General features: G+C 42.9%; 1 protein-coding gene across 3 annotated transcripts in view; it reads right to left on the bottom strand.

The window, feature by feature from the left end:
• Positions 1-5068: 5068 nt before the first annotated feature.
• The window catches only part of LOC115122269 (myosin-binding protein C, fast-type-like), a 63316-nt gene continuing 42740 nt past the window's right edge, over positions 5069-25644 (bottom strand). For 2 of the 3 annotated variants that reach the window (XM_065010265.1, XM_065010266.1), the window contains 5 exons: positions 11966-12105; positions 11588-11747; positions 9283-9419; positions 6263-6449; positions 5069-5570 (listed from right to left, as the gene is read on the bottom strand). In XM_065010265.1, coding sequence (XP_064866337.1) covers positions 5530-5570; positions 6263-6449; positions 9283-9419; positions 11588-11747; positions 11966-12105 — 665 coding nt within the window. In that variant the 3' untranslated portion in view covers positions 5069-5529. Of the gene's footprint in view, positions 5571-6262; positions 6450-9282; positions 9420-11587; positions 11748-11965; positions 12106-25644 lie in introns of those variants that run through there. The other variant, XM_065010267.1, reaches the window with a different exon arrangement.

Below are 25644 nucleotides of genomic sequence, written 5' to 3'. Positions count from 1 at the left end.
ACTTGGAGGGGAGTTGCAATGAGGTTAGTGGAGGAACAGCATCTAGTAAAGATGAGGTCGAGCGTATTGCCTGCCTTGTGAGTAGGGGGAAAGGTGAGAGGGTGAGGTCAAAAGAGGAGAGGAGTGGAAAGAAGGAGGCAGAGAGGAATGAGTCAAAGGTAGACGTGGGGAGGTTAAAGTCGCCCAGAACTGTGAGAGGTGAGCCGTCCTCAGGAAAGGAGCTTATCAAGGCATCAAGCTCATTGATGAACTCTCCGAGGGAACCTGGAGGGCGATAAATGATAAGGATGTTAAGCTTGAAAGGGCTGGTAACTGTGACAGCATGGAATTCAAAGGAGGCGATAGACAGATGGGTAAGGGGAGAAAGAGAGAATGACCACTTGGGAGAGATGAGGATCCCGGTGCCACCACCCCGCTGACCAGAAGCTCTCGGGGTGTGCGAGAGCACGTGGGCGGACGAAGAGAGAGCAGTAGGAGTAGCGGTGTTGTCTGTGGTGATCCATGTTTCCGTCAGAGCCAAGAAGTCGAGGGACTGGAGGGAGACATAGGCTGAGATGAACTCTGCCTTGTTGGCCGCAGATCGGCAGTTCCAGAGGCTACCGGAGACCTGGAACTCCACGTGGGTCGTGCGCGCTGGGACCACCAGATTAGGGTGGCTGCGGCCATGCGGTGTGGAGCGTTTGTATGGTCTGTGCAGAGAGGAGAGAACAGGGATAGACAGACACATAGTTGACAGGCTAGAGAAGAGGCTACGCTAATGCAGAGGAGATTGGAATGACAAGTGGACTACACGTCTCGAATGTTCAGAAAGTTAAGCTTACGTAGCAAGAATCTAATTGACTAAAATTATTAAAATGATAGAGTACTGCTGGGGTAGGCTAGCTGCGTTGTTGACACTACCCTAATCAAGTCGTACCGTTGAGTGTGAAGTTTCTACAATGCTGCTTATCGGGAGCTAGCTGGCTAGCTAGCAGTGTTGGTTACGTTACGTTGCGTTAGGGAGAACGACAATAGCTGGCTAGCTAACCTAGAAAATCGCTCTAGACTACACAATTATCTTTGAAACAAAGACGGCTATGTAGCTAGCTATGTAGCTAGCTACGATCAAACAAATCACACCGTTGGGACTGTAATGAAATGAAGTGAAAAAGTGATACTACCTGTGGAGCGACGCGGAATGCGACCGGAATGCGAAAGTTCTATTCAGTAGACGTTGGCTGGCTATTGGCTAGCTAGGAGTGTCTCCTACGTTAAGGACGACAAAATAGCTGGCTAGCTAACCTCGGTGAATTAAGATAATCACTCTAAGACTACACACTCTAAACTACACAATTATCTTGGATACGAAGACAGCAAAGACAACTATGTAGCTATCTAATACTACACTAATCAAGTCGTTCGGTTGAGTGTGATAGTTACTACAGTGCTACGGTAGCCGGTGAACGTATGCTAGCTGGCTAGCTGCTAGGCAGATAGGAGGGCGACGAAATACGATAATTACGCAATTATCACTCTAAGACTCCACACTCTAAGCTACACAATTATATAAACAAGGGTTTTATAGTTTCAGCACAGTCTCCTTCATCCCCCCTTCACCATAGAAACAAAAACACAACATACCGCTATCCCAATATTTATCTCCCTAACAGAACGTGGTGACCATGTTTGTTGTTCAAGGACCTAATCAAACCTTTAGCCTTGTTGTGCCAATGGGTGATACGCAGTTACCTACCCTACCCTACCCTCCACTCCACTCCCATACCCATTACCTACCCTCCACTCCCCATACTCATTAACTACCCTACCCTTACACTCCCCATACCTATTGCATACCCTCCACTCCCCATACCTATTGCATACCCTCCACTCCCCATACCCATTACCTACTCTCCACTCCCCATACCCATTACCTACCCTCCACTCCCCATACCCATTACCTACCCTCCACTCCCCATACCCATTACCTACCCTCCACTCCCCATACCCATTACCTACCCTCCACTCCCCATACCCATTACCTACCCTCCACTCCCCATACTCATTAACTACCCTACCCTTACACTCCCCATACCTATTGCATACCCTCCACTCCCCATACCTATTGCATACCCTCCACTCCCCATACCCATTACCTACTCTCCACTCCCCATACCCATTACCTACCCTCCACTCCCCATACCCATTATCTACTCTCCACTCCCCATACCCATTACCTACTCTCCACCCTCCACTCCCCATACCCATTACCTCCCCTCTGCATACCCATTACCTACCCTACCCTCCACTCCACTCCCCATACCTATTACCTCCCCTCATCTACCCTCCACATACCCATTACCTCCCCATACCCTCCATTCCCCATACCCATTACCTACCCTACCCTCCACTCCCCATACTCATTAACTACCCTACCCTTACACTCCCCATACCTATTGCATACCCTCCACTCCCCATACCTATTGCATACCCTCCACTCCCCATACCCATTACCTACCCTCCACTCCCCATACCCATTACCTACCCTCCACTCCCCATACCCATTACCTACCCTCCACTCCCCCATTACCTATCCACTCATACTATTAACTACCCTACCCTTACACTCCCCATACCTATTGCATACCCTCCACTCCCCATACCTATTGCATACCCTCCACTCCCCATACCCATTACCTACTCTCCACTCCCCATACCCATTACCTACCCTCCACTCCCCATACCCATTATCTACTCTCCACTCCCCACACCCATTACCTACCCTCCACTCCCCCCCATACCCATTACCTCCTCCCCTCCCCATACCCATTACCTACTCTCCACCCTCCACTCCACTCCCCATACCCATTACCTACTCTCCACCCTCCCCTCCCCATACCCATTACCTCCCCATACCCTCCATTCCCCATACCCATTACCTACTCTACCCTCCACTCCCCATACCCATTAACTACCCTACCCTGCATCCCCATACCTATTGCATACCCTCCACTCCCCATACCTATTACCTCCCATACCCTCCACTCCCCATACCCATTACCTACCCTCCACTCCCCATACTCATTAACTACCCTCCCTTACACTCCCCATACCTATTACCTACCCTCCACTCCCCATACCATTGCATACCCTCCACTCCCCATACCCATTACCTACCCTCCACTCCCCATACCCATTACCTACCCTCCACTCCCCATACCCATTACCTACTCTCCACTCCCCATACCCATTACCTACCCTCCACTCCCCATACCCATTATCTACTCTCCACTCCACACACCCATTACCTACCCTCCACTCCCCATACCCATTACCTACTCTCCCCTCCCCATACCCATTACCTACTCTCCACCCTCCACTCCACTCCCCATACCCATTACCTACTCTCCACCCTCCACTCCACTCCCCATACCCATTACCTACTCTCCACTCCACATACCCATTACCTACTCTCCACCCTCCACTCCCCATACCCATTACCTCCCCTCTGCATACCCATTACCTACCCTACCCTCCACTCCACTCCCCATACCTATTACCTCCCCTCATCTACCCTCCACATACCCATTACCTCCCCATACCCTCCATTCCCCATACCCATTACCTACCCTCCACTCCCCATACTCATTAACTACCCTACCCTTACACTCCCCATACCTATTGCATACCCTCCACTCCCCATACCTATTGCATACCCTCCACTCCCCCCATTACCCCCTCCACTCCCCATACCTTACCTACCCTCCACTCCCCATTACCTACCCTCCACTCCCCATACCCATTACCTACCCTCCACTCCCCATACTCATTAACTACCCTACCCTTACACTCCCCATACCTATTGCATACCCTCCACTCCCCATACCTATTGCATACCCTCCACTCCCCATACCCATTACCTCCACTCTCCACTCCCCCCCATACCCATTACCTACCCTCCACTCCCCCTCCATACCCATTATCTACTCTCCACTCCACACACCCATTACCTACTCTTCACCCTCCACTCCCCATACCCATTACCTACTTACCCCCATACCCATCCTACCCTCCACTCCCCCCCATACCCATTACCTACTCTCCCTCCCCATACCCATTACCTCCTCTCCTCTCCTCCCCCCCACTCCCCATACCCATCACCTCCTCTCCACTCCCCATACCCATTCCCCACCCTCCACTCCCCATACCCATTACCTCCCCTCCGCATACCCATTACCTACCCTACCCTCCCCATACCCATTACTTACCCTCCACATACCCATGACATATTACCTCACCATACCCTCCATTCCCCATACCCATTACCTACCCTACCCTCCACTCCCATACCCATTACCTACCCTCCACTCCCATACCCATTACCTACCCTCCACTCCCCATACCCATTACCTACCCTCCACTCCCCAAACCCATTACCTACCCTCCACTCCCATACCCATTACCTACCCTCCACTCCCATACCCATTACCTACCCTCCAAACCCCATACTCATTAACTACCCTACTCTTACACTCCCCATACCTATTGCATACCCTCCACTCCCCATACCCATTACCTACCCTACCCTCCACTCCCATACCCATTACCTACCCTCCACTCCCCATACTCATTAACTACCCTACCCTTACACTCCCCATACCTATTGCATACCCTCCACTCCCCATACCCATTACCTACCCTACCCTCCACTCCCCATACCCATTACCTACCCTCCACTCCCATACCCATTACCTACCCTCCACTCCCCATACTCATTAATTACCCTACCCTTACACTCCCCATACCTATTGCATACCCTCCACTCCCCATACCCATTACCTACCCTCCACTCCCCATACCTATTACCCACCCTCCACTCTCCATACCTATTACTTCCCCTTCCCATTCCCTACCCTTACACTCCCCATACCTATTACCTACCCTACACTCCCCATACCTAATGCAACCAATATGATGGAAGGTAGATGCACACACACACACACACCAATGCTTTCACTAGCAGAATTACAATCATAAATTCCACCAGCCGTGATAAACCCGCTCGGGACCTCACACACAACACTGACAATGCTTTGGTAAATTACTGTTTTATGTGTGTTGCACTGACAGGTTCATGTCACAGATAAGAAGAATCCATCTCTGAGCTGTAATATTCCGCTATTATTAAGGTACTCTATTACTACTCTCAATTAGCTTGTCTCAATGCAGTGGTCTGTTATTATCATAATTCATTCAGTTATTACCGATATGGTATTTGACATGCCACTGGTGAGGATGTGAGAACGAGAGCGATAGAGAGAGGAAGAAAGAGAGAGAGAGGGATAGAGAGAGGAAGAAAGAGAGAGAGAGGGATAGAGAGAGAGAGGGATAGAGAGAGGAAGAAAGAAAGAGAGGGAGATAGAGAGAGCATATTTAGAAAACATCACCAGTTTTTTATTCTAATCATATTTATTCACGTCTATCCTGTTATACATAATCCATTATGATTCCTGCAGAACTGTATCCTCTGGTGTTTCTATCGGTCACTGTAACTCATTTCTTCTCCTCGTCTCCTTCTTTCTTCTCCTTTAAGACTGGGGAGGGCAGAGAGAGAAACTCACCATGAAAGAGAGGCTAGAGGGGGAATTTATCCTACTTTAATCTCCCGCCTATATATATATATATAAAAAGCAACAAAGTGTTGGTCCCATTTCTGTTATTACTCTTAAATGTTGTGCACAAATTTGTTTACATCCCTGTTAGTGAGCATTTCTGTAACAGGCCCTTTTGTGGGGAAAAACCTGGCTCCCAAGTGGGTGGGCCTATGCCCTTCCAGTCCCACCCATGGCTGTGCCCCTGCCCAATCATGTGAAATCCATAGATTGGGGCCTTATGAATTTATTTAAATTGACTGATTTCCTTCTATGAAGTGTAACTTTGTAAATTGTTGTGTTTATATTTTTGTTCAGTATAATATGATGATTTGTATTCTGTACAACTGCCTGAATCATACACTCACAATCTCTACATTTAATCTTGTTAAGGCAAAATTACACACTATCAGAGTGTTCCCAACAAGCGATAATCATAAGTCATAGATTGTGAATCCATGACCAGCTTTGTAATAATGGGTTTAACGGATGATAACTGATGATTAGTTAGACAACTATTGACTGCCAATAAAAGTCTGTCTCATGCTGAGTATGATAGGAGTTGAAGTGTGTGTGTGTGTTTGTGCATGTCTATGTGTGAATGCGTGACAGTGTGTGTGTGTGTGTGCCAGTACCTCGGACTTCCAGCCTGCACTCCACCTCGTCCTCCCCCAGGTCGTTGATGGCCTTACAGGAGTACTTGCCCCCGTCAAACTGGCCGGGCTTCCTGATGTTCAGGGTCAACACCCCCTGGTTGTTCTGCATCAAGAATTTAGGATCCTCCCCAATGATCATCTTGTTCTTCATCCACACTATCTTAGCCTGAGGAGAGGACGGGAGAGGGGGGGTTAAGAGAGGAAGGAGGGACTTTAATTTTAATTGGGGAAACATTTGGCCTTGAAATATACATCACCAACTCACTAGGCAATTTTCCATTGACCCCGGTTTATTCGACAAAAGCAATATCAAAGTAACATGTGTAATGGAAAGGCAGATATAGGAGACATTTTCTGAAGAACGATAACAGTTTTATCGATTCAACAGGGGTGGATTTGAGTCATTTTTCTTTATTTGTGAAAAAAGATGGAAATGATGTTTTTCAGAATAAATAATGATTGCCTAATCATTTAAGGTACCCGGGGCACGTGATGTCACCGAGTAACTATAAAGCTCCACTCCACATTTAATTCTATGCTTACAATATACATTTTTCCAACCACACTGAACAAAAATATAAACACAATATGTACAGTGTGGGTCCCATATTTCATGATCTGAAATAAAAGATCCCATACGTTCCATACGCACAAAAAGATTATTCCGCTCCAATTTTGTGCACAGATTTGTTTACATCCCTGTTAGTGAGCATTTCTGCCAATATAATCCATCCACCTGACAGGGGTGGCATATCAAGAAGCTAATTAAACAGCATGATCATTACACAGGTGCACCTTTTGCTTAGGACAATAAAAGGCCACTCTAAAATGTGAAGTTTTGTCGCAACACAATGGCCACAGATGTCTCAAGTTTTGAGGGAGTGTGCAATTGGCATGCTGACTGCAGGAGTGTCCACCAGAGCTGTTTCCAGAGAATTGAATGTTCATTTCTCTACCAAAGTCGTTTTAGACTAGCCCAGGACCTCAATATCTGGCTTCTTCACCTGTGGGTGTCACACCTGCTCCCACTCCCCCTCCCTGGCCCTTGAGGGCGCCAGGCTAACCGTCATCCTACACACCTGTTACCAACATGCTGCGCTCATTGGACTCCTTCACTTTGTTGATTAACCCATGTATATCTGTCTGTTCCTTGGTTGTGTTCCCTGTGTCCGCATTATTCCGTATTGTGTTTGTCATATGTCCTTGTTTACCCGTGTGCTGGTGCTGTTCCTGTCGTGTTCTATATCTGTTCCTGAATAAATGTTTAACTCCCAGTACCTGTTCTCATCTCCGGCATCAGGTCCTTGCAGTGGGATTGTCTGAGACCAGCCACCCGGGCAGCTGATGAAACTGTGGGTTTGCACAATCAAATAATTTTTCCACAAACTGTCAGAAACCGTCTCAGGGAAGCTCATCTGCGTGCTCGTCGTCTTCACCAGGGTCTTGACTTGACTGCAGTTCGGCATCGTAACCGACATCAGTGGGCAAATGCTCACCTTCGATGGCCACTGGCACGCTAAAGAAGTGTGCTCTTCACGGATTATTCCCGGTTTCAACTGTACTGGCCAGATGGCAGACAGCGTGTATGGTGTCATGTTGGCGGGCGGTTTGCTGATGTCTTCGTTGTGAACAGAGTGCCCAGTGGTGGCGGTTGGGTTATGGTATAGGCAGGCAGACAGGGGAACAACTTTTTTTTATCAAGTTGGATAAATACTCCAGACAGCCTAACTGACCGCTCGGAGACGTCCGCAAGGTCCTAAAGCAGTTTCCTCGTTTTGTATCACATTCCAATGATAAAACTGTGGGGGACAAAAATGCAATTTCAGAATGTGGGGGGGACATGTCCCAAATGAAAGTTGCGCACCTGTGGGCATGCATAAGCTACGGGCAACAAACACAACTGCATTTCATCGACGGCAATTTGAATGCACATTGATACCGTGACGAGATCCTGAGGCCCATTGCCGTGCCATTCATCTGCCGCCATCACCTCATGTTTCAGCATGATAATGCACAGCCCCATGTCACAAGGATCTGTACACAATACCTGGAAGTTATTCCATTGCCTGCATACTCACCAGACATGTCACACATTGAGCATATTTGGGATGCTCTGGATCGACGTGTACAACAGTGTGTTCCAGTTCCCGACAATAACCAGCAACTTCACACAGCCATTGAAGAGGATTGGGACAACATTCCACAAGCCACAATCAACAGCCGGATCAATTGTATGTGAAGGAGATGTGTTGCGCTGCATGAGGCAAATGGTGGTCACACCAGATAGTGACTGGTTTTCTGATCCACGCCCCTATTTTTTTCTTTAAAGGTATCTGTGACCAACAGATGCATATCTGTATTCCTAGTCATGTGAAATACATAGATTAGGGCCTAATGAATTCATTTCAATTTGACTGATTTCCTTATATGAACTAACTCAGTAAAATCTTGAAAATTGTTGCATGTTGAGTTTATATTTTAGTACAGTGTACAAAAATAAAGTTTCTTTGCAGTACATGGATTGTCCTGAATTCGGGATCTCGAGTGGCACTGCATCGCAGTGCTAGAGGCGTCACTACAGACCCTGGTTCAATTCCAGGCTGTATCACAACCGGCTGTGTATCACAACCGGCCTGAAACATGAAACAGATAGGTGGGAAGGGATACAGGTTGTTGCCAATTTATTCATGTAAAATGTGACTAAATGGTAATGGAAACACTTCAACCACTACATTTGTATTTTAGGTGTAACATCATTACGTCCAGCTGTTTTTATCGACACAAGATCGTTAAATGGAAACGCACCCAAGCAGGCAATTGTCGCATCTATTTTCTATGCCAACTTTCTAAATGTTGAAAAGTCATCGGACAAGTTAATGGAACCACAGCTTGTGACACAAACGCACCGTCAAACAGCTTCTTGTTCTCGCTCTCTCAACACACACTCACACTTAATTACAGTACTGCCCCCCCCCCCACACACACACACACACCCTCACCTTAGGGTAGGCCCGGACAGCACAGCTGATGGCAGTACTGTAGCCTGCAACAACAACCCTGTCCACTAGGGGAGCTGTAAACTTGGGGGAGCTGCTCATGTCCTTCTCTTTGAAGGCTGGTTTGTTGTACTCCAGATCTGAGGGAGGGATATAGATGGGGACTGTGATAGCTGTGTTTATTAGGCTATATAATAATAATATTAATAAATGCCATTTAGCAGGTGCTTCTATCCAAAGGGACTGACAGTCATGCGTGCATACATTTGACGTATGTCTTGTCCCGGGAATCAAACCCACTATCCAGGCATTACAAGCGGCATGCTTTAGCTTTACCAACTGAGCTACAGAGGACCACATGTTGTCTATTATATCTACATACTACATTTGGTTTAGTATAGTATTTTGTAGTGTAGTGGTTCTCAAACTGAGGTTCGCAAGAAGGTTTTGTGGAGGGGAGTCGCAAGTTGGAAACAATCTTTTCACACATTTTAAATCAGCTACATAAAGTTTAGCAATCTGCTACGAACACATCTTTGCCAGAACAATAGGCTACCTGGCAATTTCATTGATTATTTTCACATTTTAGAAGGTTTGGGTGGCTAGTACTGGCTATATTTCTAAAGATAGCTGTAACACTGTAACAGTCTTTTTTTACTTATGGGGTGAAGATGTAACATATTCTGGTGAATTTATTATAAGATTTGTGAGGAAGAAATAGACTACAGACAGACCATGGTTAGGCTGTTACAGTGACTGTATTACAGCCACGCCGGTGGTCACGAGTCATGGCCGGCGGTCAAATTCCATGTGACCGTTTAGTCACAGTAACTAGACTTCTCCAAGCTCTGATGCTGCTGATGGTCATTAGCAGCCTACCAAACTTGCTAACTGCCTGGTACTCAGCACTCTATTGTCCCTCTAAACACTCTGACATCAATGCAAATGTAATCGAAAATCATGAGAAAAGCCATGAGAAAACAGAGTTTTCACGGCCTCTTTTAAAAAGAGGATCCCGGCTAGGCCTACTATATTTATTTCTCAACTTTCATAATATTAAGCACATTGCTTCTCTTTACAACAGGAGATTAGCTGACCTGGCTGGCAAGAAAATGAACCACGTGAAAATCGTCCTCTATTCGCTATTTAAGTGCATTGATGTATTTTTTCCCCCTGCCCGTTCCGACACGTGGATAATGGTACATTCTAAATCAAATACTAAATAATGTGTGTGAAATTTAGTTATGTAAAGACAAGAATAAATCAAGAATAGTCTGATGGGTGATAATATTAGCCTATCACTTGTGAATGATGCGTTATCACTTGTGAATGATGCGTTATCACTTGTGAATGATGCGTTATCACTTGTGAATGATGCGTTATCACTTGTGAATGATGCGTTATCACTTGTGAATGATGCCCAGCTTGTGTGCAGTAAGGAAAGAAACAGAACATGCCTTTTTTTTGCAACTTTTCCATAATCGCACACCTCCTGTAGCCTAGCCCAAAGCCCTAAATGTTTTGATAAGGTTTGTATCACAAAAATAAAGTGGCCAAATAACTTCTTAAAATGAAGCACATGAATCCGCTATACAACCAGTGTAGAGCCTAACTGGCATACATAGGCGGCGTGTGAGTTTCAAATTTGGGGAAGATAATTTTCACCATAAAAATGCACCTCTATAATAAAGCATTACATGCATAATCTCATTTGTGGTTACTTTTTAGAATGGTGTTTTCCCACTAATTGATTGCATTTCGTGTGCGTATTGCTGAGCTTATAATGTGAAGAAATAGCCTAATAGTTTATCAACATTTTAAGAGAAACGTTCTGATCTGTTGCATCAGCCTCAGTTTTTGTTGATGCTAGTGGTTGTATTGATTTTGGATCTATCGCATCCCACAACTGTCCCAGAATATGTTTGGAATATTTCTTTCTCACACAGAAGACCAAGTTGACCAATACAATAGGTCAACTTTTGTACTATGGGGGATAGTAGATTGACATACTTACCCTAACCATGGTTTCCATCCTCCGATACATACAGGTAGACCATATGACCGGCTTGCTCTGGACTCCAGAGAAGTGACATGATATCCCTAGTTGATATTGGCTGCTAATAGCTATGAATGACTTTAATCTCAAAATGCTGGTGTAAAACTCAGTTTATTTCTCGATCTTGCCTTTTGAAAGTGCATCACTGTTTATGGCTGTAATGACAGGCTACATTTGCACAGCGATGGTGTGTGCGTGTTTGCGTGAGCGTGCAGGGGGGTTATAGTATGGTGTAGTATTGTAGTGTGTTACCTGTTTTTCCTATGATGGCAGTGTTCTTGCTGAAGGCCACCTCATCGCTCAAGCCACAGATGTTCTCACTGAACACACGGAAGGAGTACTCATTCCCCATGACCAGATCAGACGCTGTGCAGCTGGGCCGGCGGTTGTGCTCGTACACTGTGAACCAACCCTGACCAGAGAGAGGAAGAGAGGGAGAGAGAGAAATATGTTTACAGAGAAGTAGAGAGGTTGAAAGAAAAGGGGATGATATGTGGATATATAGAGGCAGATGTTTGAGAACAGAGGACGAGGGTAGAGAGGGCAGAGAAGGAGAGGTAAGGTGGATACACAGTAAAGAAAGAGAGAGCTATAGAGAGATGAGGAAAGACAGAGGAGGGAGTTGGAGACCTGGGTCTTCTTGTCAGCCTTCTGGATGGTGTAGCCGATGATATCAGTGTTGCCTGTGTCTTTGGGGGGCTTCCACTCCAGAGCAGCATTGAAGCCCCACACATCTGTTACCATCACATTTATAGGAGGACCTGGCTTGTCTGTGAGGGGGGGGGGGGGGGAGTACATTGTGTGTCAGTGAGAAAGAGATCACTTTTAACAGACAGACAGCGAAAATGGAGCATGTGGAGTGTGTCTCATGTACGTCAGTACTCCAGTATGTTTGTCATTAATCCTGGCCTCTGCCGTGCTGCTGCTGCTGTGACTAAACATGTGTGGGGGCTGATCTGAGGAGGCTGGGCCCTCTCATTAGCTCACCTCCCAGCAGGGGAAAGGAGACAAAGGCCCCTAATCCCACCCTAATCCCAGTCTACACACCAATAATTCCAATGGAACCCCACTGCATAATCCACCCACCCAGCCATACAGCACCCTGACCCTCACACGGGTGCTAAACGGAGCAGGAAGGAGGGAAAGAGGGGAGGGAGGGAGCCAAGCGGTGGTACGGTGGCAGTCAGGGCAGGAGGGAAGGATTAAGAAGAGAGGAGAGGAAGACTGGAATCAGCCTCTTTGATGATTCCCTCCGAGGATTAAATGAGGAATTATCATCACATTAAACTCTGGGGTGTCATCCTAGATTTAAGCCATTGCATCATGGTGGCTCCATATTTGACTGTAATAAGTAATAAAACATACTAGGTATAGTGACTGAAGGGTGAGTGGGGACATACATGGTGGCTCCATATTTGACTGTAATAAGTAGTAAAACATACTAGGTATAGTGACTGAAGGGTGAGTGGGGACATACATGGTGGCTCCATATTTGACTGTAATAAGTAATAAAACATACTAGGTATAGTGACTGAAGGGTGAGTGGGGACATACATGGTGGCTCCATATTTGACTGTAATAAGTAATAAAACATACTAGGTATAGTGACTGAAGGGTGAGTGGGGACATACATGGTGGCTCCATATTTGACTGTAATAAGTAATAAAACATACTAGGTATAGTGACTGAAGGGTGAGTGGGGACATACATGGTGGCTCCATATTTGACTGTAATAAGTAATAAAACATACTAGGTATAGTGACTGAAGGGTGAGTGGGGACATACATGGTGGCTCCATATTTGACTGTAATAAGTAATAAATCATACTAGGTATAGTGACTGAAGGGTGAGTGGGGACAAACATGGTGGCTCCATATTTGACTGTAATAAGTAATAAAACATACTAGGTATAGTGACTGAAGGGTGAGTGGGGACATACATGGTGGCTCCATATTTGACTGTAATAAGTAATAAAACATACTAGGTATAGTGACTGAAGGGTGAGTGGGGACATACATGGTGGCTCCATATTTGACTGTAATAAGTAGTAAAACATACTAGGTATAGTGACTGAAGGGTGAGTGGGGACATACATGGTGGCTCCATATTTGACTGTAATAAGTAATAAAACATACTAGGTATAGTGACTGAAGGGTGAGTGGGGACATACATGGTGGCTCCATATTTGACTGTAATAAGTAATAAAACATACTAGGTATAGTGACTGAAGGGTGAGTGGGGACATACATGGTGGCTCCATATTTGACTGTAATAAGTAATAAAACATACTAGGTATAGTGACTGTAATAAGTAGTAAAACATACTAGGTATAGTGACTGAAGGGTGAGTGGGGACATACATGGTGGCTCCATATTTGACTGTAATAAGTAATAAAACATACTAGGTATAGTGACTGAAGGGTGAGTGGGGACAAACATGGTGGCTCCATATTTGACTGTAATAAGTAATAAAACATACTAGGTATAGTGACTGAAGGGTGAGTGGGGACATACATGGTGGCTCCATATTTGACTGTAATAAGTAATAAAACATACTAGGTATAGTGACTGAAGGGTGAGTGGGGACATACATGGTGGCTCCATATTTGACTGTAATAAGTAAAACATAAAACATACTAGGTATAGTGACTGAAGGGTGAGTGGGGACATACATGGTGGCTCCATATTTGACTGTAATAAGTAATAAAACATACTAGGTATAGTGACTGAAGGGTGAGTGGGGACATACATGGTGGCTCCATATTTGACTGTAATAAGTAATAAAACATACTAGGTATAGTGACTGAAGGGTGAGTGGGGACATACATGGTGGCTCCATATTTGACTGGTGAGTGGGGACATACATGGTGGCTCCATATTTGACTGTAATAAGTAATAAAACATACTAGGTATAGTGACTGAAGGGTGAGTGGGGACATACATGGTGGCTCCATATTTGACTGTAATAAGTAGTAAAACATACTAGGTATAGTGACTGAAGGGTGAGTGGGGACATACATGGTGGCTCCATATTTGACTGTAATAAGTAATAAAACATACTAGGTATAGTGACTGAAGGGTGAGTGGGGACATACATGGTGGCTCCATATTTGACTGTAATAAGTAATAAAACATACTAGGTATAGTGACTGAAGGGTGAGTGGGGACATACATGGTGGCTCCATATTTGACTGTAATAAGTAATAAAACATACTAGGTATAGTGACTGAAGGGTGAGTGGGGACATACATGGTGGCTCCATATTTGACTGTAATAAGTAATAAAACATACTAGGTATAGTGACTGAAGGGTGAGTGGGGACATACATGGTGGCTCCATATTTGACTGTAATAAGTAATAAAACATACTAGGTATAGTGACTGAAGGGTGAGTGGGGACATACATGGTGGCTCCATATTTGACTGTAATAAGTAATAAAACATACTAGGTATAGTGACTGAAGGGTGAGTGGGGACATACATGGTGGCTCCATATTTGACTGTAATAAGTAGTAAAACATACTTGGTATAGTGACTGAAGGGTGAGTGGGGACATACATGGTGGCTCCATATTTGACTGTAATAAGTAATAAAACATACTTGGTATAGTGACTGAAGGGTGAGTGGGGACATACATGGTGGCTCCATATTTGACTGTAATAAGTAATAAAACATACTAGGTATAGTGACTGAAGGGTGAGTGGGGACATACATGGTGGCTCCATATTTGACTGTAATAAGTAGTAAAACATACTTGGTATAGTGACTGAAGGGTGAGTGGGGACATACATGGTGGCTCCATATTTGACTGTAATAAGTAATAAAACATACTTGGTATAGTGACTGAAGGGTGAGTGGGGACATACATGGTGGCTCCATATTTGACTGTAATAAGTAATAAAACATACTAGGTATAGTGACTGAAGGGTGAGTGGGGACATACATGGTGGCTCCATATTTGACTGTAATAAGTAATAAAACATACTAGGTATAGTGACTGAAGGGTGAGTGGGGACATACATGGTGGCTCCATATTTGACTGTAATAAGTAATAAAACATACTAGGTATAGTGACTGAAGGGTGAGTGGGGACATACATGGTGGCTCCATATTTGACTGTAATAAGTAATAAAACATACTAGGTATAGTGACTGAAGGGTGAGTGGGGACATACATGGTGGCTCCATATTTGACTGTAATAAGTAATAAAACATACTAGGTATAGTGACTGAAGGGTGAGTGGGGACATACATGGTGGCTCCATATTTGACTGTAATAAGTAATAAAACATACTAGGTATAGTGACTGAAGGGTGAGTGGGGACATACATGGTGGCTCCATATTTGACTGTAATAAGTAATAAAACATACTAGGTATAGTGACTGAAGGGTGAGTGGGGACATACATGGTGGCTCCATATTTGACTGTAATAAGTAATAAAACATACTAGGTATAGTGACTGAAGGGTGAGTGGGGACATACATGGTGGCTCCATATTTGACTGTAATAAGTAATAAAACATACTAGGTATAGTGACTGAAGGGTGAGTGGGGACATACATGGTGGCTCCATATTTGACTGTAATAAGTAGTAAAACATACTTGGTATAGTGACTGAAGGGTGAGTGGGGACATACATGGTGGCTCCATATTTGACTGTAATAAGTAATAAAACATACTAGGTATAGTGACTGAAGGGTGAGTGGGGACATACATGGTGGCTCCATATTTGACTGTAATAAGTAATAAAACATACTTGGTATAGTGACTGAAGGGTGAGTGGGGACATACATGGTGGCTCCATATTTGACTGTAATAAGTAATAAAACATACTAGGTATAGTGACTGAAGGGTGAGTGGGGACATACATGGTGGCTCCATATTTGACTGTAATAAGTAATAAAACATACTAGGTATAGTGACTGAAGGGTGAGTGGGGACATACATGGTGGCTCCATATTTGACTGTAATAAGTAATAAAACATACTAGGTATAGTGACTGAAGGGTGAGTGGGGACATACATGGTGGCTCCATATTTGACTGTAATAAGTAATAAAACATACTAGGTATAGTGACTGAAGGGTGAGTGGGGACATACATGGTGGCTCCATATTTGACTGTAATAAGTAATAAAACATACTAGGTATAGTGACTGAAGGGTGAGTGGGGACATACATGGTGGCTCCATATTTGACTGTAATAAGTAATAAAACATACTAGGTATAGTGACTGAAGGGTGAGTGGGGACATACATGGTGGCTCCATATTTGACTGTAATAAGTAATAAAACATACTAGGTATAGTGACTGAAGGGTGAGTGGGGACATACATGGTGGCTCCATATTTGACTGTAATAAGTAATAAAACATACTAGGTATAGTGACTGAAGGGTGAGTGGGGACATACATGGTGGCTCCATATTTGACTGTAATAAGTAATAAAACATACTAGGTATAGTGACTGAAGGGTGAGTGGGGACATACATGGTGGCTCCATATTTGACTGTAATAAGTAGTAAAACATACTAGGTATAGTGACTGAAGGGTGAGTGGGGACATACATGGTGGCTCCATATTTGACTGTAATAAGTAATAAAACATACTAGGTATAGTGACTGAAGGGTGAGTGGGGACATACATGGTGGCTCCATATTTGACTGTAATAAGTAATAAAACATACTAGGTATAGTGACTGAAGGGTGAGTGGGGACATACATGGTGGCTCCATATTTGACTGTAATAAGTAATAAAACATACTAGGTATAGTGACTGAAGGGTGAGTGGGGACATACATGGTGGCTCCATATTTGACTGTAATAAGTAGTAAAACATACTTGGTATAGTGACTGAAGAAGGGTGAGTGGGGACATACATGGTGGCTCCATATTTGACTGTAATAAGTAATAAAACATACTAGGTATAGTGACTGAAGGGTGAGTGGGGACATACATGGTGGCTCCATATTTGACTGTAATAAGTAATAAAACATACTAGGTATAGTGACTGAAGGGTGAGTGGGGACATACATGGTGGCTCCATATTTGACTGTAATAAGTAATAAAACATACTAGGTATAGTGACTGAAGGGTGAGTGGGGACATACATGGTGGCTCCATATTTGACTGTAATAAGTAATAAAACATACTAGGTATAGTGACTGAAGGGTGAGTGGGGACATACATGGTGGCTCCATATTTGACTGTAATAAGTAATAAAACATACTAGGTATAGTGACTGAAGGGTGAGTGGGGACATACATGGTGGCTCCATATTTGACTGTAATAAGTAATAAAACATACTAGGTATAGTGACTGAAGGGTGAGTGGGGACATACATGGTGGCTCCATATTTGACTGTAATAAGTAATAAAACATACTAGGTATAGTGACTGAAGGGTGAGTGGGGACATACATGGTGGCTCCATATTTGACTGTAATAAGTAATAAAACATACTAGGTATAGTGACTGAAGGGTGAGTGGGGACATACATGGTGGCTCCATATTTGACTGTAATAAGTAGTAAAACATACTAGGTATAGTGACTGAAGGGTGAGTGGGGACATACATGGTGGCTCCATATTTGACTGTAATAAGTAATAAAACATACTAGGTATAGTGACTGAAGGGTGAGTGGGGACATACATGGTGGCTCCATATTTGACTGTAATAAGTAATAAAACATACTAGGTATAGTGACTGAAGGGTGAGTGGGGACATACATGGTGGCTCCATATTTGACTGTAATAAGTAGTAAAACATACTAGGTATAGTGACTGAAGGGTGAGTGGGGACATACATGGTGGCTCCATATTTGACTGTAATAAGTAGTAAAACATACATACTGTAATATAGTGACTGAAGGGTGAGTGGGGACATACATGGTGGCTCCATATTTGACTGTAATAAGTAATAAAACATACTAGGTATAGTGACTGAAGGGTGAGTGGGGACATACATGGTGGCTCCATATTTGACTGTAATAAGTAATAAAACATACTAGGTATAGTGACTGAAGGGTGAGTGGGGACATACATGGTGGCTCCATATTTGACTGTAATAAGTAATAAAACATACTAGGTATAGTGACTGAAGGGTGAGTGGGGACATACATGGTGGCTCCATATTTGACTGTAATAAGTAGTAAAACATACTTGGTATAGTGACTGAAGGGTGAGTGGGGACATACATGGTGGCTCCATATTTGACTGTAATAAGTAATAAAACATACTTGGTATAGTGACTGAAGGGTGAGTGGGGACATACATGGTGGCTCCATATTTGACTGTAATAAGTAATAAAACATACTAGGTATAGTGACTGAAGGGTGAGTGGGGACATACATGGTGGCTCCATATTTGACTGTAATAAGTAATAAAACATACTAGGTATAGTGACTGAAGGGTGAGTGGGGACATACATGGTGGCTCCATATTTGACTGTAATAAGTAGTAAAACATACTAGGTATAGTGACTGAAGGGTGAGTGGGGACATACATGGTGGCTCCATATTTGACTGTAATAAGTAATAAAACATACTAGGTATAGTGACTGAAGGGTGAGTGGGGACATACATGGTGGCTCCATATTTGACTGTAATAAGTAATAAAACATACTAGGTATAGTGACTGAAGGGTGAGTGGGGACATACATGGTGGCTCCATATTTGACTGTAATAAGTAATAAAACATACTAGGTATAGTGACTGAAGGGTGAGTGGGGACATACATGGTGGCTCCATATTTGACTGTAATAAGTAATAAAACATACTAGGTATAGTGACTGAAGGGTGAGTGGGGACATACATGGTGGCTCCATATTTGACTGTAATAAGTAATAAAACATACTAGGTATAGTGACTGAAGGGTGAGTGGGGACATACATGGTGGCTCCATATTTGACTGTAATAAGTAATAAAACATACTAGGTATAGTGACTGAAGGGTGAGTGGGGACATACATGGTGGCTCCATATTTGACTGTAATAAGTAATAAAACATACTAGGTATAGTGACTGAAGGGTGAGTGGGGACATACATGGTGGCTCCATATTTGACTGTAATAAGTAATAAAACATACTAGGTATAGTGACTGAAGGGTGAGTGGGGACATACATGGTGGCTCCATATTTGACTGTAATAAGTAATAAAACATACTAGGTATAGTGACTGAAGGGTGAGTGGGGACATACATGGTGGCTCCATATTTGACTGTAATAAGTAGTAAAACATACTAGGTATAGTGACTGAAGGGTGAGTGGGGACATACATGGTGGCTCCATATTTGACTGTAATAAGTAATAAAACATACTAGGTATAGTGACTGAAGGGTGAGTGGGGACATACATGGTGGCTCCATATTTGACTGTAATAAGTAATAAAACATACTAGGTATAGTGACTGAAGGGTGAGTGGGGACATACATGGTGGCTCCATATTTGACTGTAATAAGTAGTAAAACATACTAGGTATAGTGACTGAAGGGTGAGTGGGGACATACATGGTGGCTCCATATTTGACTGTAATAAGTAATAAAACATACTAGGTATAGTGACTGAAGGGTGAGTGGGGACATACATGGTGGCTCCATATTTGACTGTAATAAGTAATAAAACATACTAGGTATAGTGACTGAAGGGTGAGTGGGGACATACATGGTGGCTCCATATTTGACTGTAATAAGTAATAAAACATACTAGGTATAGTGACTGAAGGGTGAGTGGGGACATACATGGTGGCTCCATATTTGACTGTAATAAGTAATAAAACATACTAGGTATAGTGACTGAAGGGTGAGTGGGGACATACATGGTGGCTCCATATTTGACTGTAATAAGTAATAAAACATACTAGGTATAGTGACTGAAGGGTGAGTGGGGACATACATGGTGGCTCCATATTTGACTGTAATAAGTAATAAAACATACTAGGTATAGTGACTGAAGGGTGAGTGGGGACATACATGGTGGCTCCATATTTGACTGTAATAAGTAATAAAACATACTAGGTATAGTGACTGAAGGGTGAGTGGGGACATACATGGTGGCTCCATATTTGACTGTAATAAGTAATAAAACATACTAGGTAAAACATACTTGGTATAGTGAATAAAACATACTAGGTATAGTGACTGAAGGGTGAGTGGGGACATACATGGTGGCTCCATATTTGACTGTAATAAGTAATAAAACATACTTGGTATAGTGACTGAAGGGTGAGTGGGGACATACATGGTGGCTCCATATTTGACTGTAATAAGTAATAAAACATACTAGGTATAGTGACTGAAGGGTGAGTGGGGACATACATGGTGGCTCCATATTTGACTGTAATAAGTAATAAAACATACTAGGTATAGTGACTGAAGGGTGAGTGGGGACATACATGGTGGCTCCATATTTGACTGTAATAAGTAATAAAACATACTAGGTATAGTGACTGAAGGGTGAGTGGGGACATACATGGTGGCTCCATATTTGACTGTAATAAGTAATAAAACATACTAGGTATAGTGACTGAAGGGTGAGTGGGGACATACATGGTGGCTCCATATTTGACTGTAATAAGTAATAAAACATACTAGGTATAGTGACTGAAGGGTGAGTGGGGACATACATGGTGGCTCCATATTTGACTGTAATAAGTAATAAAACATACTAGGTATAGTGACTGAAGGGTGAGTGGGGACATACATGGTGGCTCCATATTTGACTGTAATAAGTAATAAAACATACTAGGTATAGTGACTGAAGGGTGAGTGGGGACATACATGGTGGCTCCATATTTGACTGTAATAAGTAGTAAAACATACTAGGTATAGTGACTGAAGGGTGAGTGGGGACATACATGGTGGCTCCATATTTGACTGTAATAAGTAATAAAACATACTAGGTATAGTGACTGAAGGGTGAGTGGGGACATACATGGTGGCTCCATATTTGACTGTAATAAGTAATAAAACATACTAGGTATAGTGACTGAAGGGTGAGTGGGGACATACATGGTGGCTCCATATTTGACTGTAATAAGTAATAAAACATACTAGGTATAGTGACTGAAGGGTGAGTGGGGACATACATGGTGGCTCCATATTTGACTGTAATAAGTAATAAAACATACTAGGTATAGTGACTGAAGGGTGAGTGGGGACATACATGGTGGCTCCATATTTGACTGTAATAAGTAATAAAACATACTAGGTATAGTGACTGAAGGGTGAGTGGGGACATACATGGTGGCTCCATATTTGACTGTAATAAGTAGTAAAACATACTAGGTATAGTGACTGAAGGGTGAGTGGGGACATACATGGTGGCTCCATATTTGACTGTAATAAGTAGTAAAACATACTAGGTATAGTGACTGAAGGGTGAGTGGGGACATACATGGTGGCTCCATATTTGACTGTAATAAGTAATAAAACATACTAGGTATAGTGACTGAAGGGTGAGTGGGGACATACATGGTGGCTCCATATTTGACTGTAATAAGTAGTAAAACATACTAGGTATAGTGACTGAAGGGTGAGTGGGGACATACATGGTGGCTCCATATTTGACTGTAATAAGTAATAAAACATACTAGGTATAGTGACTGAAGGGTGAGTGGGGACATACATGGTGGCTCCATATTTGACTGTAATAAGTAATAAAACATACTAGGTATAGTGACTGAAGGGTGAGTGGGGACATACATGGTGGCTCCATATTTGACTGTAATAAGTAATAAAACATACTAGGTATAGTGACTGAAGGGTGAGTGGGGACATACATGGTGGCTCCATATTTGACTGTAATAAGTAATAAAACATACTAGGTATAGTGACTGAAGGGTGAGTGGGGACATACATGGTGGCTCCATATTTGACTGTAATAAAACATATAAAACATACTAGGTATAGTGACTGAAGGGTGAGTGGGGACATACATGGTGGCTCCATATTTGACTGTAATAAGTAATAAAACATACTAGGTATAGTGACTGAAGGGTGAGTGGGGACATACATGGTGGCTCCATATTTGACTGTAATAAGTAATAAAACATACTAGGTATAGTGACTGAAGGGTGAGTGGGGACATACATGGTGGCTCCATATTTGACTGTAATAAGTAGTAAAACATACTTGGTATAGTGACTGAAGGGTGAGTGGGGACATACATGGTGGCTCCATATTTGACTGTAATAAGTAATAAAACATACTTGGTATAGTGACTGAAGGGTGAGTGGGGACATACATGGTGGCTCCATATTTGACTGTAATAAGTAATAAAACATACTTGGTATAGTGACTGAAGGGTGAGTGGGGACATACATGGTGGCTCCATATTTGACTGTAATAAGTAATAAAACATACTAGGTATAGTGACTGAAGGGTGAGTGGGGACATACATGGTGGCTCCATATTTGACTGTAATAAGTAATAAAACATACTAGGTATAGTGACTGAAGGGTGAGTGGGGACATACATGGTGGCTCCATATTTGACTGTAATAAGTAATAAAACATACTAGGTATAGTGACTGAAGGGTGAGTGGGGACATACATGGTGGCTCCATATTTGACTGTAATAAGTAATAAAACATACTAGGTATAGTGACTGAAGGGTGAGTGGGGACATACATGGTGGCTCCATATTTGACTGTAATAAGTAGTAAAACATACTAGGTATAGTGACTGAAGGGTGAGTGGGGACATACATGGTGGCTCCATATTTGACTGTAATAAGTAATAAAACATACTAGGTATAGTGACTGAAGGGTGAGTGGGGACATACATGGTGGCTCCATATTTGACTGTAATAAGTAGTAAAACATACTAGGTATAGTGACTGAAGGGTGAGTGGGGACATACATGGTGGCTCCATATTTGACTGTAATAAGTAATAAAACATACTAGGTATAGTGACTGAAGGGTGAGTGGGGACATACATGGTGGCTCCATATTTGACTGTAATAAGTAATAAAACATACTAGGTATAGTGACTGAAGGGTGAGTGGGGACATACATGGTGGCTCCATATTTGACTGTAATAAGTAATAAAACATACTAGGTATAGTGACTGAAGGGTGAGTGGGGACATACATGGTGGCTCCATATTTGACTGTAATAAGTAATAAAACATACTAGGTATAGTGACTGAAGGGTGAGTGGGGACATACATGGTGGCTCCATATTTGACTGTAATAAGTAATAAAACATACTAGGTATAGTGACTGAAGGGTGAGTGGGGACATACATGGTGGCTCCATATTTGACTGTAATAAGTAGTAAAACATACTAGGTATAGTGACTGAAGGGTGAGTGGGGACATACATGGTGGCTCCATATTTGACTGTAATAAGTAGTAAAACATACTAGGTATAGTGACTGAAGGGTGAGTGGGGACATACATGGTGGCTCCATAATAAGTAATAAAACATACTAGGTTTGACTGTAATAAGTAATAAAACATACTAGGTATAGTGACTGAAGGGTGAGTGGGGACATACATGGTGGCTCCATATTTGACTGTAATAAGTAATAAAACATACTAGGTATAGTGACTGAAGGGTGAGTGGGGACATACATGGTGGCTCCATATTTGACTGTAATAAGTAATAAAACATACTAGGTATAGTGACTGAAGGGTGAGTGGGGACATACATGGTGGCTCCATATTTGACTGTAATAAGTAATAAAACATACTAGGTATAGTGACTGAAGGGTGACTGTAATAAGTAATAAAACATACTAGGACATACATGGTGGCTCCATATTTGACTGTAATAAGTAATAAAACATACTAGGTATAGTGACTGAAGGGTGAGTGGGGACATACATGGTGGCTCCATATTTGACTGTAATAAGTAATAAAACATACTAGGTATAGTGACTGAAGGGTGAGTGGGGACATACATGGTGGCTCCATATTTGACTGTAATAAGTAATACTAAACATACTAGGTATAGTGACTGAAGGGTGAGTGGGGACATACATGGTGGCTCCATATTTGACTGTAATAAGTAATAAAACATACTAGGTATAGTGACTGAAGGGTGAGTGGGGACATACATGGTGGCTCCATATTTGACTGTAATAAGTAGTAAAACATACTAGGTATAGTGACTGAAGGGTGAGTGGGGACATACAGGGTGGCTCCATATTTGACTGTAATAAGTAATAAAACATACTAGGTATAGTGACTGAAGGGTGAGTGGGGACATACATGGTGGCTCCATATTTGACTGTAATAAGTAGTAAAACATACTAGGTATAGTGACTGAAGGGTGAGTGGGGACATACATGGTGGCTCCATATTTGACTGTAATAAGTAGTAAAACATACTTGGTATAGTGACTGAAGGGTGAGTGGGGACATACAGGGTGGCTCCATATTTGACTGTAATAAGTAATAAAACATACTAGGTATAGTGACTGAAGGGTGAGTGGGGACATACATGGTGGCTCCATATTTGACTGTAATAAGTAGTAAAACATACTTGGTATAGTGACTGAAGGGTGAGTGGGGACATACAGTTACAGTGGCAAGGAAAAGTATGTGAACCCTTTGGAATTACCTGGACTTCTGCTTAAACTGGTCATACAATTTGATCTGATCTTCATCTAAGTCACAACAACACACAAACAGTCTGCTTAAATTAATAACACACAAACAATTATACGTTTTCACGTCTTTATTGACACACTGTAAACATTCACACCGTGTAAACATTCACAGTGCAGGGTGGGAAAAGTATGTGAACACTTGGTTTAAACAACTGGTTGACCCTCCTTTGGCAGCAATAACCTCAACCAAACGTTTTCTGTAGTTGAGGATCAGACCTGCACAACGGTCAGGATGAATTTTGGACCATTCCTCTTTACAAAACTGTTTCAGTTCAGCAATATTCTTGGGATGCCTGGTGTGAACCCCTCTCTTGAGGTCATGCCACAGCATCTCAATCGGGTTGAGGTCAGCACTCTGACTGGGCAACTCCAGAAGGCGTATTTACTTCTGTGTTTTGGGTCGTTGTCCTGTGGCATCCCCCAACTTCTGTTGAGCTTCAATTGGCGGATAGATAGCCTTACATTCTCCTGCAAAATGGGAATTCATTTTGCTTGGGAATTCATTTTTCCGTCGATGATAGCAAGCTGTCCAGGCCCTGAGGCAGCAAAGCAGCTCCAAACCATGATGCTCCCTTCACCATACTTTACAGTTGGGATGAGGTTTTGATGTTGGTGTGCTGTGCCTTTTTTCTCCACACATAGTGTTGTGTGTTCCTTCCAAACAACTCCACTGTAGTTTCATCTGTCCCCAGAATATTTTGCCAGTAGCACTG

Source organism: Oncorhynchus nerka, linkage group LG26 (genome assembly GCF_034236695.1).
Source record: "Oncorhynchus nerka isolate Pitt River linkage group LG26, Oner_Uvic_2.0, whole genome shotgun sequence".
NCBI lineage: Eukaryota > Metazoa > Chordata > Actinopteri > Salmoniformes > Salmonidae > Oncorhynchus > Oncorhynchus nerka.
This window is presented reverse-complemented; position numbering and strand designations above follow the sequence as displayed.